The sequence below is a fragment of the Leucoraja erinacea genome, chromosome 5 (assembly GCF_028641065.1).
Source record: "Leucoraja erinacea ecotype New England chromosome 5, Leri_hhj_1, whole genome shotgun sequence".
Lineage (NCBI taxonomy): Eukaryota > Metazoa > Chordata > Chondrichthyes > Rajiformes > Rajidae > Leucoraja > Leucoraja erinaceus.
This window is the reverse complement of record NC_073381.1, coordinates 43546675-43563378: the sequence shown is the minus strand read 5'-3', so window position 1 is coordinate 43563378 and position 16704 is coordinate 43546675. Positions and strand designations below refer to the sequence as shown.

The following is a 16704-nucleotide window of genomic DNA, read 5'->3' as shown; positions in this document are numbered from 1 at the left end:
TGAATAATGACTAATTGAACTGTGAATCATTTCAAGGCAATAGTTAATTTGTAGGTCGCAATCAGGGAAATGCTGAAGAAACTAATCTTGAAGACACAGTAGGAAACCATAATAGTTGGCCCATTGAAGTTATATACTCTGCAGGATGTCGAATAGGTGCTTTGACATTTGATTGTTTTTGATCAAATTTCAGCTCCACAGACTAATCAGATCGTCAAAATGTAAAGTACTGCAGATACGGAAATTTTGAAATAGATACTGGATGAAGGTGTGTAGGAAGGAACTGGAGATGCTGGTTTACACCGAAGATAGACACAAAAGGCTGGAGTAACTCTGCGGGACATTCCTTTTATCCATTCCTTCTATCCAAAGATACTGCCTATCCCGCTGAGTTACTCCAGCATTTTGTGCCTGTGCTGGATGTAGTCATCAGGTTAGGCAGTATTGTGATCGTACCTGAATTGGTAGAATGTGTGTTATCACGGGGGCTTTGAAACTCTTCTTCAGGGAGCTGCCGGAGCCACTCTTTCCATTCAACTACTTCAACAATTTCATTGCCGCAATCAAACTGGATCCTGTTCAACGTTTGGATTACATGAAGGAATTAATCAGTTTTACATTCTGAATATAGCTGTTTTGAATTTCCCTTCCTTCATTGGTCTCTTTAGGTTGCAAAGGAATATAGACCACTTTTGACAATAAACTAAACTGAAACTGAACTTATTCTTACAATAGGTTGTAATCACTAAGATAAAATTCCATGAGCTGGACGGCATATATTGTGTGATTTAACTTGCTTCCAATAGTATTTTGTCTGTTCTATATCAGAGTGGGATAAAGGATTAGTGCCTTAAAAGTGATTGTTTTGCTTTCAAATTTACCAGTTGAGAACAAAAGAAAGTGAGATTGAAACAGTTGCCATTTTTATTCATTGTAAAATAACCTCTTTCAATACAATTGAAATGAATGATTAGCATAGAGGATGGATGCTTTTGTGCATTGATTTTGTGCTTCATAAGAATTAATTAATATGTCCATAAACAACTTCATTTGCTTATCTTTCATGTACTTGCATAGTGTAACTCATTCTGTATTTCAGTTATCTTCTCCAACTGAAGATTGAATATATGAAACTCAGTCTTCTGAGAAGTAATATTTTGTAAAACAATCTGTTTTGACAGCTCTATCTAAAGATGTGTATTTGGATGGATTTTGCAAATTTCCAACCATGTGGTGCTCTTAAATTTGGCTACAAGCTTGAGACTGAGTACTAAAACTGAATGGAGCAGAGTCATTGGTTTTGATTCTAGTGCCTCTGATTCATTCATTGCTTACTCATGGCCCAAAGTTTTGTGCATGAATACTCGAAAATAAATGTCAATGCAATATGTAATTTTTCCTCCGTTGGCTAAAGAGGAAAGCTTATCATTCAAAAATGTTCCTAAAATTAAGCTTTTTTTAGGTTGTAAAAATTACTGGTGAAATAATTACTAATTTTGACAGTAAAGACTAAATTACTAACAAAAGACTCTATAAAGGCTACAAATATGTTTTTCAGGGATTTGAAATTTGGGTATTCAGATGGCAAACTAGACATTAAGTTTTGTTATTTTGTGCGTAGCCCATTTTCAGTTTAGTAATAAAGTCACTGATAAAAGCTGTATGAAGTGTTGCATTCTGTGACATTGGCCCGGTGTGCATTCTTGTGGAAAATATTTGACTCAAAATTCAATTCTATTGTACTGATTGTTTCATCACTTTGCAAACAAAACGACATTTGTGTCACATCAAGCATGACACGATGACATCACAACTGCATTGTATTGCAATATCTTGGAAATTACACCAGGCAGTTCATGGGATCAGTCATCCTTGAGAATCTGACAGGATTTTAATGCATGGGATGCTGTTAATTCCCGTGCACGACTCTTTTTGGCGTGTTGCTTGCAACTTAGAGCACTTTAATCAGGGCTTTTTTGGGCAAATCTGGGTGACAGACAAATCTAGATTAACAGCACAATGCTGACCAGGACACCTACCAGGTAAATACATTACCTTCAGACTAACTACACCTGCATTGCACCAAATTCCAAACCACATGGAATTCTGCCTGAGCATTTACGTCCATGAATTTATAAGCGAGTCATTACAAACCAATTCAATGTATACTTGAAGAATGTTACAAGGCAAACTACTTAGTTTAATTTATTTTTGGTTCTTTTAGTCCCCAACAACGATCGTTGCCAAACATGAATGATGCCATGGTGTCCCACTCAGTCATTTCTTCCGGAGCACCGACTCCTACTAAAAGGTATGTCAAGAACTCTTTAAATAATCCTTTACGTCAATGTGACGACACTTCAATATTGTCAAGAGGAGGTTATGTCCTATTTGTTTGTCATTACTATCTTCTCAAACAACATGTGTAGCCCATTAGTCACTTTTATTACGTTAGTTAGGTAGTAGTAAAACAATTAAATGACTGCTGTACCTATTAATTATTGTTCAATCTGGATTTAAAAATCTATAACTGGTCAGGCCAAGCAAAGCAATTGTACAATGAAGCTGATTCACAAATTCTGAACGCACTTCGCACTGGACTGCCTATATTGACTATTTCTGAGGGTTCACGGCAACCAATGTACTGGTTATTGATTGCTCAGCCATTATGTGTGAGATACTGTTGGAATTGAATGTATAGCTCTGTCAATGTCCAGGTTCCTCAGACCTGTTTTCTCATCTCTATCTCTAGTTGGGATCTAAGTTCCCTCACTTGTAACTTATTCTAAATTCGGCAGTGTCAAATTATTTGTGTCAATTTATTCGTCAGTCCTTAATATTTGACTTTCTCTATTACATTTGCAAGACGGCATCTTTACATTTCTGTTACAAGTATTTTGCACAATTTAGAAAGGACAGAACTTATTCCTTTGGACAATCACTGCAAGGATCTTGAATGTTGATAGATTTAAAAATATATATTTGTGTAAGGATAATGTAAGAACAAAGTCTCATTTTCTTTTGCTTGATGTGGACAATATGACCATATCTGCCAATTTTATTGTTGCAAATTATTTGACAATAGCTATCTGATATGGTGCAAGTTGTAGAATAAATGAAACTGTGGAAACCATCAGCTGATTTTGATTTTGAAAAGTAAATGTGCTAACTTGTAAGATTTGTGTGATTCTTTTCAATTGACATGCTTTGAATTATATTGATCTGTGAGTCAATCGCAATTCCCAACAGTGTGGAAAAGGTCTAACCAGTCGCAAACATGTTCACCTGTTTCAAAAGTCACAATGGAAAAGTTTGATAAACAATAATTATTCCTTGAAATATTCTAAATTTACGGAAAGATTAACGTGTTTTGTTTGATATATATCTTTTAAAATAGTTTATTTGCAGTGATATGCATCTTCTGCTGCTTTCTTCTGTTCAGGAAGTTAATGTTGACAATGAAACACTGGCTGTTTCACCTTTGAGTTCTGGCTTCAAATCAAAAGAAGATTGTCCAAAGGATGTACTTATCCAGAGAGCTATGTATACAGTGTGTGGAATTACTTCCCCACTTTTCAAAGCAAACCTCTCCCCCTTAATCAAGGCCAAATTAACATTTAAGGCAGTAATGTCACACTCCTGTCACAAAGATGACCAATATGCACAATGACTGTATGAGGGTGTTGAGGCTTTGTGATAAGTGCGTTGATAAACCTAACCTTGATCTTGACACCAAATGGTAAACTTTGAGCTGAAAAATATAATTTAATGAAAAGAATCAAACATTTTATTTTAGTCTTGACATTGGCAATCTCAGCCATTTAGTTTAGAAATACAGCGTGGAAACAGGCTCTTCAGCCCACTGAGTCCATGCCAACAATCAATCACCCATACACTAGTTCTATGTTATGCCGCTGTTGTATCTTGCACACTCGTGGCAATTTACAGAAGTCAATTAATCTAAAAAACCTGCCTTCTTTGGAATGTTTGAGCAGACCAGAGCACCCGGAGAAAACCCATGGGGTCAAGGGGAGAAAATACAAACTCTGCACAGATAGCACCCGAGCTCAAGACTGCAGATGCTACACCCTTGAGCAAAAAACAAACCCCTGGAGGAACTCAGCGAATCAGATAGAGTCTATGGTGGGAAATGGACAGATAACCCTTTCAATAAGTATCCTGAACTGACTTGTTGACAGCCCAATTCCCTGGACAAATGCTGCCTGACTCGCTGAGCTGCTCCAGCAGTTTGCTTTTTGCTCTAGCAATACATGTATTTTGTTTCTTTCGTGTTGAATTGTTATGTTAATCCCTCTCTGGTAATGTGTTTACACAGTCAGGAACATTTGAAATTTCTAGAAATAGGGTTCTAGCAGTGGAGCTGCTTATCTGAATAATTGAATTGCTGGCAGCTTAAGTTCTTGCCTTCTACAAAGGTTTGTCTTCATTTGTTTCAGAATAAGGCCACATTTTCATTCATTGAGCTCGACGCATGTTTGTTGGCTTTGGAGAATTACTTATTTGCGGAGACAAGTCTGGGGAATCATTTTTAAAATGTAATGATTAAACATATTTAGCTCTTTGTTTATGAGTTGCACAGGCTTCAATAGCTATAGAACTATGGAACTGGAATTTAGCACAGTGAAATATGCAATGAGATAAAGTAGGTTGAAACAACGTTGTATAATAAATTGGTGGACTGAGCTAAAGAATTGTTTTTCGTCCTCACCATGCTTTTCCTCACCAAGGAAAATGTTTTCCTTGCAGAGTTTCCTTTCATAACTGAGTTTGGGATGGAATTTGCTCCATTGAACTCAATGTTTTTGCAGACATACAATCTGAATATTTACGCTACATTGGGCATATTTAACGCCTGAAGCTCCAGAATGCCTGTTGGATCTGCAGGATAATATTTGCAGCGTGTGAATGCTTAAGAGTGTGCAGGTGCACATGATCTCACAAGAGTTATCGTTTTACTTCAAAGTCTATTTTCAAAGTCTCCTTCAAAATTACATTGTTCGGTTGAGTCGTCAAATGATTTGTGTAAAAATGATATTTTCTTGAATTTGTTTTACTGTATCTCAACTTTGAAATTAATTGGTGTTCAAAACAATCTTTGACAACCTCTGACATATCAAACAATTGATAAATTAATTTAAACATATCTCAATTGATAAATTAATTTATACATCCATCTTTCCTGCCACTATTTTAATATCAATCATTTTCATGTTTATATGAGCACGGGGTGGTGTTGGCAGGAGTAGAAATCGTACTTATAAATATCAAGAAATATTACAAAGTCTCCAAATATTATTTTTAAAAGGCTGTGCTTTCACAACTTCACATATGGGTGAATGTCATATTTTTCACAAATAAATAGGGTCCAAATTTGTGAACTGCAAATAATAACTTATTTAGACAGAGGGTGGTGAATTTGTGGAATTCTTTGCCATAGGAGGCTGTGGAGGCCGTCAGTCGATATTTTTAAGGCAGGGCTAGATAGTATCTTGATTAGCACAGGTTTCCAGAATTATGGGGGATGGCAGGAGAATGGGCTTAGGAGGGAAAGATAGATCCGCCATGATTGAATGGCGGAGTAGACTTGATGGACCGATTGGCCTAACTGCTCCTATGATCTTATGAATAATACAGTGACTGTCCATGTGATATGCAGCCAAAAAAATTGCCAAGATTTGTGAAATATGGGTTTTAAGACCAAGGATGAATTGCATTATGTTCATCCAGATTTAACTGCAGTTTGGAGTAAAATTTGGATGGCAGAATTATTTTTTTCTCCACGTACTGTTCAGGGGGAGCAATTAATTTATTTAACGTAATCATAAAAGGTATTGCAACTGTCACCGTTTAGACTTTATGCCTACTTTGATTTTATTGAAATAATTGTAAATTGGTCTCAGGATGGAGTTAGGGGGTTCATCACTGAACCTCAATACGGAGCTGAAGCAAAGCATTAGCTTCTCTTTTGGAGAAACAGCATAATTCAGAAATAGCTGCCGGCAAATGGTGTTCAAAGAGTAAATGGTCCCTTAAATGTGGATAAGGGAAGGAAAGAAAAAGCAGATAATCTCAAAGGGTTTAATTGCATTATGATGTGAATTACAATTTCGCAGAAATAATCAAGTATCAGAATAGTTCTAATATAGTGCTTGTTAACAATGCATTTACATCTTAATTCAATTTCACCTCTATTTTGTCACATTTATCATATTTTTTAATATTACCATGGTTTTCCTCTAGCCTGTTTATCCTCTTACATGTTTATCGTTTCCCTGATGTTCCTGATATTTATCTGCACTCAAATTGCATCCAAATATATGTGCATTTTTGTAACTCTTTTTATTTTAAAATTTGATGATCACATGGATTGTGATTTTTTTTTAAAAAGTTGTGCATTTTAAAATAAAAGCAAAAAATGCTGTAAATACTCAACAGGTCTGTGGTGGACCATAGAGTGATACAGAGTGGAAACAGGCCCTTCGGCCCAACTTGCCTACACCGGGCAACATGTCCCAGCTATACTAGTCCCACCTGCCTGCACTTGGTCCCTATCCCTCCAAACCTGTCCCATCCATGTACCTGTCTAACTGTTTCTTAAATGTTGGGATAGTCCCAAGTCGCAACTACCTCATCTGGCAGCTTGTTCCATACACCCACCACCCTTTGTGTGAAAATGTTACCCCTCAGATTCCTATTAAAACTTTTCCCCTTCACCTTGAACCTATGTCCTCGATTCCCCTACTCTGGGCAAGAGACTTTGTGCATCTACCCGACCTATTCCTCTCGTGATATTGCACACCTCTATAAGATCACCCCTCATCCTTCTGTGCTCCAAGGCCCAGCCTACTCGATGTTTTCCCATAGCTCACACCCTCTAGTTCTGGCAACATCCTCGTAAATCTTTTCTGAACCCTTTCAAGCTTGATCTTTCCTATAACGGTGCCCAGAACTGAACACAATATTCTAAAGTCAGTCTGAAGAAGGATCTCGACCCGAAACGTCGCCCATTCCTTCTCTCCAGAGATGCTGCCTGTCCCGCTGAGTTACTCCAGCATTTTGTGTCTACCTTCGATTTAAACCAGCATCTGCAGTTCTTTCCTACACAATAATCTAAATGCGGTCTCACCAACGTCACATACAACTGCAACATGACCTCCCAACTTCTATACTCTGACTGATGAAGGACAATGTACCAAATGCCTTATTGAACACCTTATCTACCTGCGACTCGATCTTCAAGGAACCATGCACCTGCACTCTTAGATCACTCTACTCTACAACACTCCCCAGAGGCCTACCATTCACTGTCAGTCTTGCCCATGTTAGACATCCCAAAATGCCACACCTCACACTTCTCTATATCAAATTCCATCAGCCATCCCTCAGCCCACCTGGCTAATCGATCCAGATCCTGCTGCAATCGTTCACAACCATCTTCACTATCTGCAAAACCACTAACTATTGTATCATCAGCAAACTTGTTAATCTTGCACTGTATGATGTTCGATGGTGGGTCTATGACCTGAATTGTTAGCTCTGTTTCTATTCCAAGAAATATGGCCTGACTCAGTAATTATAACATTTTCAGTTTTTAATTTCCAGCATCAGCAGTATTGGCTTTCAGATCTGGTGAATCGTTTAATTTTAGCAGCTCGTTGCAGTCTAAAAATCATCAAAGCATAATTTGAAGATCAACTTTGGAATTTGTATTAGATTTAAAGTTATTTTAGCTCAGATTAATTATTGCAGTTTGAAATTTTAATTAAATTTAGAAAAAACAATGGAAGTGTCTGGCTGTGCAGCACAAATTTGTGGCGAATCTGTGGAATTCTTTGCCACAGAAGGCTGCGGAAACAAAGTCAGTGGATATATTTAAAGCTGAGATACAATCAACAACAATACAATCAGTTTTATTTGTCACATTGCACATAAAGTGCAAGTGAAATGAATTTGCCAGCAGCGGTACAATGAAAAAGAACACACAAAAACACAATAAAAATTTAACACAAACATCCACCACATCATTCATCACTGTGGTGGAAGGCACAAAATTTGGCCAGTCCTCCTCCATTTTCCCCCGTGGTCGGGACCTCAACCCTCCGCAGCCGCCGCTGGGGGCATCCAGATGAATGAAAGTCAAGGTATGTCCTGAAACGGTGCCTACCCCACCGGAGACCGCGACTTCAGGTTGGTGTAGGCCGCAGGCCGGCGGTCGGAGATTTAAAGTTCCTGCCGGGCTGCAACCAAAAGCACCGCAGAATGCAGGGACGGCGGTCGAAGCTCCCCTCCAGGGGTCCCCGGCGAGGGACCCCGCTCCTGACGGTAAGTCGCCGCCGCACCCGCGGTAGAAGTAGGCTACAGGCTGGCAGTGGTGGCCTCTTCTTCTCTCGGGTCCCCAACGAGGGATCCCAGGTTGCGGACTCCGCGCCAGCTGGAGCTCTGTAGACCGCGGCTTCAGGCTGCCGCGGGCCAGTGAACGGAGCGCTCCCCTCTGGTGAGCCCCGGCGAGGGCTCGCCCACTCCATGCCGAGAGTCCACGCTACGCCCGCCGCTGGAGTCCCGGGCATGTCTCCGGGAAAGGCCGCACCGATCCTCGATGTATGGCCACGGGGGAGGCGACATGGAAAAAGTCGCCTCTCCGTGGAGGAGGCGGCCAAAACGGTTTCCCCCTTACCCCCCATACCACCCCCCACATAAGACACACAACAAAACATTAAAAACATACATTTAAACACACTAAAAAAGTAATAAAAGTTGAAAAAACTGACACGCTGCTAGCAGGGCTGTCGCCTTAAAGCTCCCCCACTGACGATTAGATTCTTGATTAGTATCGGTATCAGAGGTTATGGGGAGAAGGCAGGAGAATGCAGGAAAATTGTAGAGACATCAGCTACTGCAGATGCTGGAATCTTGAGTATAACAAAGTGCTGGAGAAACTCAGTGGGTCAGGGAGCATCTCTGGAGGGAATGGACAGACAACATTTTGGGCTGGGACCTCTCTTCAGACCAACATAAATTTTTGAGTATCCAAGACAAAGTAAATAGAATGGATCTCTTTCTTTAGCAGATGGATGAAAACTAAGCAACATAAATTTGAAATAATTGGCTGAGTGCTTGCAGGGGAGATGGGAGTAAAGACTTTCATCCGAGGAACTCGCTGCCGGAAAGAGTGACAGAGATTGAAATCCTTATGTTAGTTCAACAAATGTGGATATATATTTAGATATTGAATGTATTTAGATGTAACCTGCAGCGCTGCAGACCAAGGGCTGGACGATGGGATTAAAATGGGTAACTCTTTCTTTACTGACTGGGTGAGCTAAACGGTTGCTGCTTTTGTCAACATTTTTCACTGATTCAGTATTCAGGCAAATAAAGTTGTTGACCAGTGAAAGTGATAACTGTATTATGGCAATTACATCAATTTGCTGTTTTCAGTTCTGGCCCACATGTGACACCAGTTGGCTTTCAACTCCCTTGTGAGGTGGTCTTGCAAAATGTTTCAATGTAATGCACTAGTACCAAAATCTGCAGCAATTTATCACAGAGCACCCATTATCCCTCACATTCCCAGTAGGGGAAAACGCACATAGCCTTCCCGGTTTGTCTTGGTAAATTAAATATTTCTCCCCTCAGTCAGATTTTTGTCATTCCTTGCAGTTTTATTCATATGTTTGACGGCCAGCATTTTGTGGCATTTTGACAGTCCAAAAGCCCCAACACAATATCCCAGCCACACCCACACTTCGGGGTTTTATAATCCCTCCCCCTCCCACCAGAAGGGGCGTGGCCTTCATGGAATGATTGGCAGGAGAGCGATTCTCAACATTTTTTAAATCACTAATAACACTTTTAATTTTCATTGATGGGAAGGATCCTCTGCACCTGATGAGCGGAGTGGGACTGAGTAGGATGGCCAAAAAACACAGCCGTACGTGGTAGCGTTTTATCTAAAATCAATATACAGTGCAAGCAGGAAGTTGTCAAGGTTCCACCAACAGCCATTTGCAGTGCAGCATTTCAAAGCAGTTACCACCACCAACAGCATTTCAAAGCAGTTACCACCACCAACAGCCATTTGCAGTGCGGCGTTTCAAAGCAGTTACGTTACCACCACCAATGGCCATTTACAGTGCAGCATTTCAAAGCAACCAACCTCCATCTTGCAGAGACAGAGTGAGGCGCAACACTTCCGGGTTTTATAGTTCCTCCCCCATCCCGCCAGCAGGGGCAGCAGAGATAATGTTTAAAAACATTAATAACTTTTATTTTTCATCGATGGGAAAAATCCTCTTGTCCTGCGCAACGGAGGGGGACTCGGAGTAAGATGGCCAAAAATCACAGCCGTAAGTGGCAGCATTTTTTTCAAAAATCATGAAATAAGAAAAACAGGTTGTGGTCAATATCTTACTTTTAGTAATATAGATTCAATGGCTTTGGATGAATCAACTGATACTACTGACTCGGTGCAGGTTTTATACTGCAACAAAATCTCTGTGCTAAATCTACTATTTTAAGTGGCACTTTGCAACAAGTCATGTATTGTTAACTATATTCGTGCAAATGCAACACGGCATCGTCAGTTTCGTGATTTGCTAAAGTTGAACGATGAGGCATTCAGTGTGGATTTGCCATATCATTGTAAAGTGCATTGGCTATTGCAGGGACAGGTGTTAGCAAAATGTTTATCATTGCAAGAACAGATAGTTAAATTTCATGAAGAACAGAATCAGCAATGTGAATTATAGAAATACTGCATTTCTGTGTGATATGTCAAAGGAAAATGACTTGAATGTTTCTTTGCAAGGTAAAACTAAGTCTATATATGATATGTGGTAAAAAATTCAAGCATTTCAAAAAAAACTATAATATTTCAAAAATCTTCTTCAAAATGAAATTTCGGATGAACATTTTCCTCAGTTAGCGAAGGTCATTGATGAGCATGAGGATTCTTGCGAATCATTTGAAGAATACACAGCTGTTACAGACTCATTAATTAAAGAATACAATGAAAGGTTCAGACTTTGAGAATCATGACATCACACTCAAATTAGCATTTCAACCTCACCTAGTTGATGTCTCCAAGGCTCCTAAAGAACTACAGATGGAATTGATTGAGCTTTCAGAAGATGACATTTTAAAGTCCTTATTTGACGCTAAGAAAGATCCGATTGAAATATGGAAAAATGCAGTAGAATACCCACGTTTTCGGCAACCTGCACAAAAAATGCTTTCTTGCTTTTCAACCACTTATTGCCGTGAATCTACACTCCTACTTAACCCAAATCAAGACGCCCTTAAGGCCCAAAATGACAGATACCCATATAGAAGATCAGCTGAAACTGCGTACCTCCATGTTGCAACCAAATATTCAAATGCTTTCCCACAAAAAGCACACAACAAAGTCATTAAAAGGTTAGTTAACTTTAGAATTAACAAAATGTTTTCGTTTTCTTGAAGTTAGCACTTAGTAGTTAGATTTTTACAAAATAATGTCCATTTTGAAGTACAGGTGCACAACCTTTTATCCGGTGTTCCGGAAACCGAAAAACTCCAAAAACCGGCCATTTTTTCTAGATGTCGTCTGCGCACCAACGCTCGCGTTTGGTGCCAAACTTGACCCGAAACGACCCACGGTCAACCCAGGTCTGTATTACTGCAGCGGCTGCCTCCTCCTCGGAGACCGGGAGACGCTTAAACATCTGTAAATCATTGCTTAAATGTTAGTCAGTTAGTTTGGAGGGCTTTTATGTGAAGGGGGTGGGGGGGTGAAGGGGTAAACTTTAATTCTTAGTCCCCTACCTGGTCGGAGAGGCGGGGAGCGGTCAGTGCCTTACCGGGTCGCCGTGCAGTAAGCTCCGCAGCGCTGTGGCCGGTGGGGCTGCGGGCGTCGCTTGTAGCTCCAACCCCGGCAACTCTACCCCTGGCTGCGAGGCGCTCCAAATCCAGCACGGCCCGCGGCCGGACGCCCCAGCTCCGCGAATGTTGGAGCGTCGCTGGATTTGGAGCCGCGCAGCCAGGGGTAGAGTTGCCGGGGTCGGAGCTCCAACCGGCGCCGCCCGCGGCCGGACGGAGCCCCCAGCTCCGCGAGGTTGGGAGTCGCTGACCAGGTAGGGGACTAAGAATTACAGTTTCCCCCTTCACCCCTACTTCACCACCACCACATAAAATCCCTCCAAACTAACTGACTAACATTTATGCAATGATTCTCCCGCTCTCCGGGGAGGAGGCAGCTGCTCCAGACTTTTCAAGCCGCCCGCGCTACCTACCTAATCTACGCTAAAAATCTTCCATTCGGAAATCCGAAAATGTCCGAAATCCGACAAGTGTCTGGTCCCAAGGCTTTCGGATAAAAGGTTGTGCACCTGTATATCTAATTGAAATTTCTTGGATGCGTCCTTATTAGATTACCGCTAACTTAATGTGGCATTCCATCATGAAAAGATTCCCCACCCCGGTCCTAGAGCGTGCAGCTATGCTCTGAGGTTGGCCTAATTTCTTTGTAGATTTAGTTGTCCATTAAATGTAACTCATATTTGCAGTTAAAATTTGCTGTGTCACAGCCAAAAACCTAATGACAGGATTGAACAAGCCTTTTAAATTAATCTTTACAAATTTATAAAAATACATTTTTTTTAAAAAAAATATATTACTATTATTTCATGATGAATTTTACAGGTGGTTTTGGATCACACAGGGTAATTCACAGTGATGCCATCTCCAGCTTGAATCTTTTTAAGTGTTAAACCCCTGTCACACTGTGCGAGCTGACCCACGAGGTACCCCAAGTTTAAAACAAATTGAACTCGTGGTAATCACGTACAATTAACGTAGCGGGAACGTCTGATTTCCTGGACGCAACTTAGCGACTCGTGGCGCTAACGGCAGGTACATGTGAAACTTGATAACTCTTGAAAAAATTCAAACATGTTTAAAGTTTTCCACAAGTAAAATGTACTGCTGAAGTTAAAAATGGAAACATTTAAACACATTGCAAGAACGTAGTCGCCCGTGCGTATACCTTAGTGACTCGTGAGTCTACATCTATCATGATTTCATTTGGAGTCTTCTATTATTCCAAACATTTGTCACTTTCGATAAAGCAATTATTTTTCTGGGTTTATGTTCTAAATATACTTTCCATTTGTTTCCACTTACAGCCCCCAGGTTAATAAATGATCTGACAATATTTAAGATTGTTTAAGTAATTTGCCTGGTGTAACTAAACACTGAAATTAGGTCGACCCGCAATGGTAATGTGTGGCATGGCGTGAATTTCCTCAAATAATAAGTCAATGGGAAGATGGAATAGTTAAGTGCCTGGTGTAATCCCTGTCAGGGCACAGGTTGGTTTACATCACTCAAACAGAAGACTGTCGTTCACCAACCTATGTCGACAATATTATAAACTCTCTACATGTTTCTCATCTGTTTTTACTACCATATTAAAATGGTGACAGTGAACATTTGCGTCAAATCCATTTTATGTTGAATTAAATATATAGACTTATATACTACTGAAGTGTATGTTGCAAACATTATTAACTCTTTGCAGTCCCCTTAAGGCACGTTTTCTTTGAAAATGAACTGTGGAGTGATTTTATTTTGGATTGGGGGTGTGATGAATCGGAAATTAAGCGGTAAACCTGATATGGGTCTTTAAACCGTGGATATAGAAGAACTAATTCCATGTGCGTGAGACCGGGAGGGGGGTTAATTCATAATGATTGTGACCAGCAGAACGGAGGAGCAAACCTCCAAAGACATACAGGTTTGTTCTCCTCCGCCTAGCGGAGCTGGTCCTTACCCTCAATAACTTCACGTTCGACTCCTCCCATTTCCTCCAAATACAAGGCGTAGCTATGGGCACATGAATGGGCCCCAGCTATGCCTGCCTATTTGTAGGTTACGTCGAGCAATCCTTGTTCAATACATACCAGGGCCCCATCCCCGACCTCTACCTCCGCTACTTCGACGACTGCTTTGGTGCCACCTCCTGCACCCGCACACAACTGACTGACTTCATCCACTTCACCACTAACTTCCATCCGGCACTCAAATACACCTGGACCATTTCCGACACTTCCCTACCATTCCTTGACCTCACTATCTCCATTGCAGGTGATAGACTTCTGACCGACATACACTATAAACCCACTGACTCCCATGGCTATCTGGACTACACTTCTTCCCACCCTGCTTCCTGTAAGGACTCCATCCCCTACTCCCAATTCCTCCGTCTACGCCGCATCTGCTCCACGGATGAGGCGTTCCACACCAGGACATCTGAAATGTCCTCATTATTCAGGGAACGGGGGTTCCCCTCCTCCACCATAAATGAGGCTTGCACCAGGGTCTCTTCCATACCCCGCAACACTGCCCTCTCTCCCCATCCCCCCACTCGCAACAAGGGCCGAGTCCCCCTAGTCCTCACCTTTCACCCCACCAGCCGTCACATACAAAAAGTAATCCTCCGTCAGTTTCGCCACCTCCAACGTGACCCCACCACTCGCCACATCTTCCCATCTCCTCCCATATCTGCCTTCCGCAAAGACCGCTCCCTCCATAACTCCCTTGTCAATTCTTCCCTTCCCTCTCATACCACCCCCTCCCCAGGCACTTTCCCTTGCAACCGCAAGAGATGCAACACTTGTCCCTTTACCTCCCCCCTCGACTCCGTTCAAGGACCCAAGCAATCGTTCCAGGTGCGACAGAGGTTTACCTGCATCTCTTCCAACCTCATCTATTGCGTCCGCTGCTCTAGATGTCAGCAGATCTATATCGGTGAGACCAAGCGGAGGTTGGGCGATCGTTTCGCCGAACACCTCCGCTCGGTCCGCAATAACCAAGCTGACCTCCCGGTGGCTCAGCACTTCAACTCCCCCTCCCACTCCGTCTCCGACCTCTCTGTCCTGGGTCTCCTCCATGGCCACAGCGAGCAGCACCAGAAATTGGAGGAACAGCACCTCATATTCCGTTTGGGGAGTCTGCATCCTGGGGGCATGAACATCGAATTCTCCCAATTTTGTTAGTCCTTGCTGTCTCCTCCCCTTCCTCAGTCACCCTGCTGTCTCCTCCCATCCCCCAGCCTTCGGGCTCCTCCTCCTTTTTCCTTTCTTGTCCCCGCCCCCGATCAGTCTGAAGAAGGGTTTCGGCCCGAAACGTTGCCTATTTCCTTCGCTCCATAGATGCTGCTGCACCCGCTGAGTTTCTCCAGCTTTTTTTGTGTAACCTACAGGTTTGTGGGTTCATTGACTTCTGTAAATTGCCACTAGTGTGTGGGATGCGAAAGTGGGATAAACGAGAAATTGGGTACGGGTGATCGATGGTTGGCGTAGAATCGGTGGGCCAAAGGTCCTGTTCCCATGCTGTAAATTCTAAACAATTACATAATGTGGGAGCAAATCCCTGCGGTAGAGAGCGATCAAGTGGAGTGTTTCAGTTAAAGGGAGGCCTCGCAAATAGAGGAAGAATGTAGGGGGGGAAAATACTTTGAGAGGCGAGGGGGTGGCCAATGTCCCTGCGAATCCGATACATCGCCAACTTAGTGTTTGCCTGTAGACCAGGGATTCTGTCACAATCAGAATGGCACCCGCTCTGAGAGATTTACATAGTTTGGCTATGGGGGGTCATAGAGTGTTACAGCACGGAAAAAGCCCCCTCGGTCCAACTTGTTCAGTCCAAGCTAGGTCCTTCCTGGAGGGCTTGGGTTGCAAGAAGAAGGTGGATAGGTTTGAGTTGTTTTTTCTTTGCAGTGCAGGAAGCTGAGAGATGACCTCGTCTCACATTTGGCCTCTATCCCTCTAAACCTCTCATACCCAACAGGTTTCTGCAGAGTCTACAGTACAGCAAGGCTTGTGTTCCATTTAATATTTCCGCCACCATCTCCCACTACCCTGGCGCTGTTGTCTTGAAACACAAAAGTGCTGAACTAACATCTGTGGAGAACATGTTTCGGATCGCCACCCTGCATTTGGCTGCTGGGTTAAACACTTTAAACACTGTTGCTTATTAAAACAGACCTTCATTCAACCTTCATGAGCGGTTGGCTCAAGAGTAGCTCGGGAGAGGAACTTAGTAACTCGGGAGAGGAACTTGGAACATCGCAGAAATGACAAGTAAACGGCAAACTTCGTCAAACCCGTGGGAACTCGGTTAAACTCTTGATCATACACTTGGAATTTCGTACACAACCACGAGTCTTTCACTCGGGGTACCTCGTGGGTCAGCTCGCACAGTGTGACATGGTTGAAATCTAACATAATGTTATGACTCGTGCTTGGTGAATCAAAGATCAATTTTATAAATTGAAATGAATTAATGTTCCTTAATTGTTCAACCCAATTTAGCATAAAAAAATAAGATACAGGAGCAGGAGAATATATTTTGGCCTTAATCCTGCTTAAGCTTGAATTCAATCTCTACAACTCTTCCCTGTACATGAATCTACATCCCTGATTTCAAAAACCTGAGAAGAATCTTTTTTTAATTTTTCCCTTCAAGTGCTTGCCCTTGAGTTTGAGACTCCCCAAACATCCTCTCAGAATCTATTGCTTGAACTTGTCAAGAATTGTATGGGAATTAAATTGCTTTTCACTAAGTTAAACTGAAGGGAATAAACGGAAAGTCCATTGAGTCAGGAAAGCTAGTACACCACATTGAGGCTGCCACTTTATTTCCATA

General features: G+C 41.9%; 1 protein-coding gene across 23 annotated transcripts in view; it reads left to right on the top strand.

Annotated features, from left to right (window-relative positions):
• Nucleotides 1-16704, top strand: part of dtnba (dystrobrevin, beta a) — a 446182-nt gene that overhangs the window by 318230 nt on the left and 111248 nt on the right. For 21 of the 23 annotated variants that reach the window (XM_055635471.1, XM_055635453.1, XM_055635456.1 and 18 more), the window contains one exon: nucleotides 2225-2311. The exons of the other annotated variants lie outside the window; for them this stretch is intronic. In XM_055635471.1, coding sequence (XP_055491446.1) covers nucleotides 2225-2311 — 87 coding nt within the window. The remainder of the gene's footprint in view (nucleotides 1-2224; nucleotides 2312-16704) is intronic. 23 annotated transcript variants of the gene reach the window in all.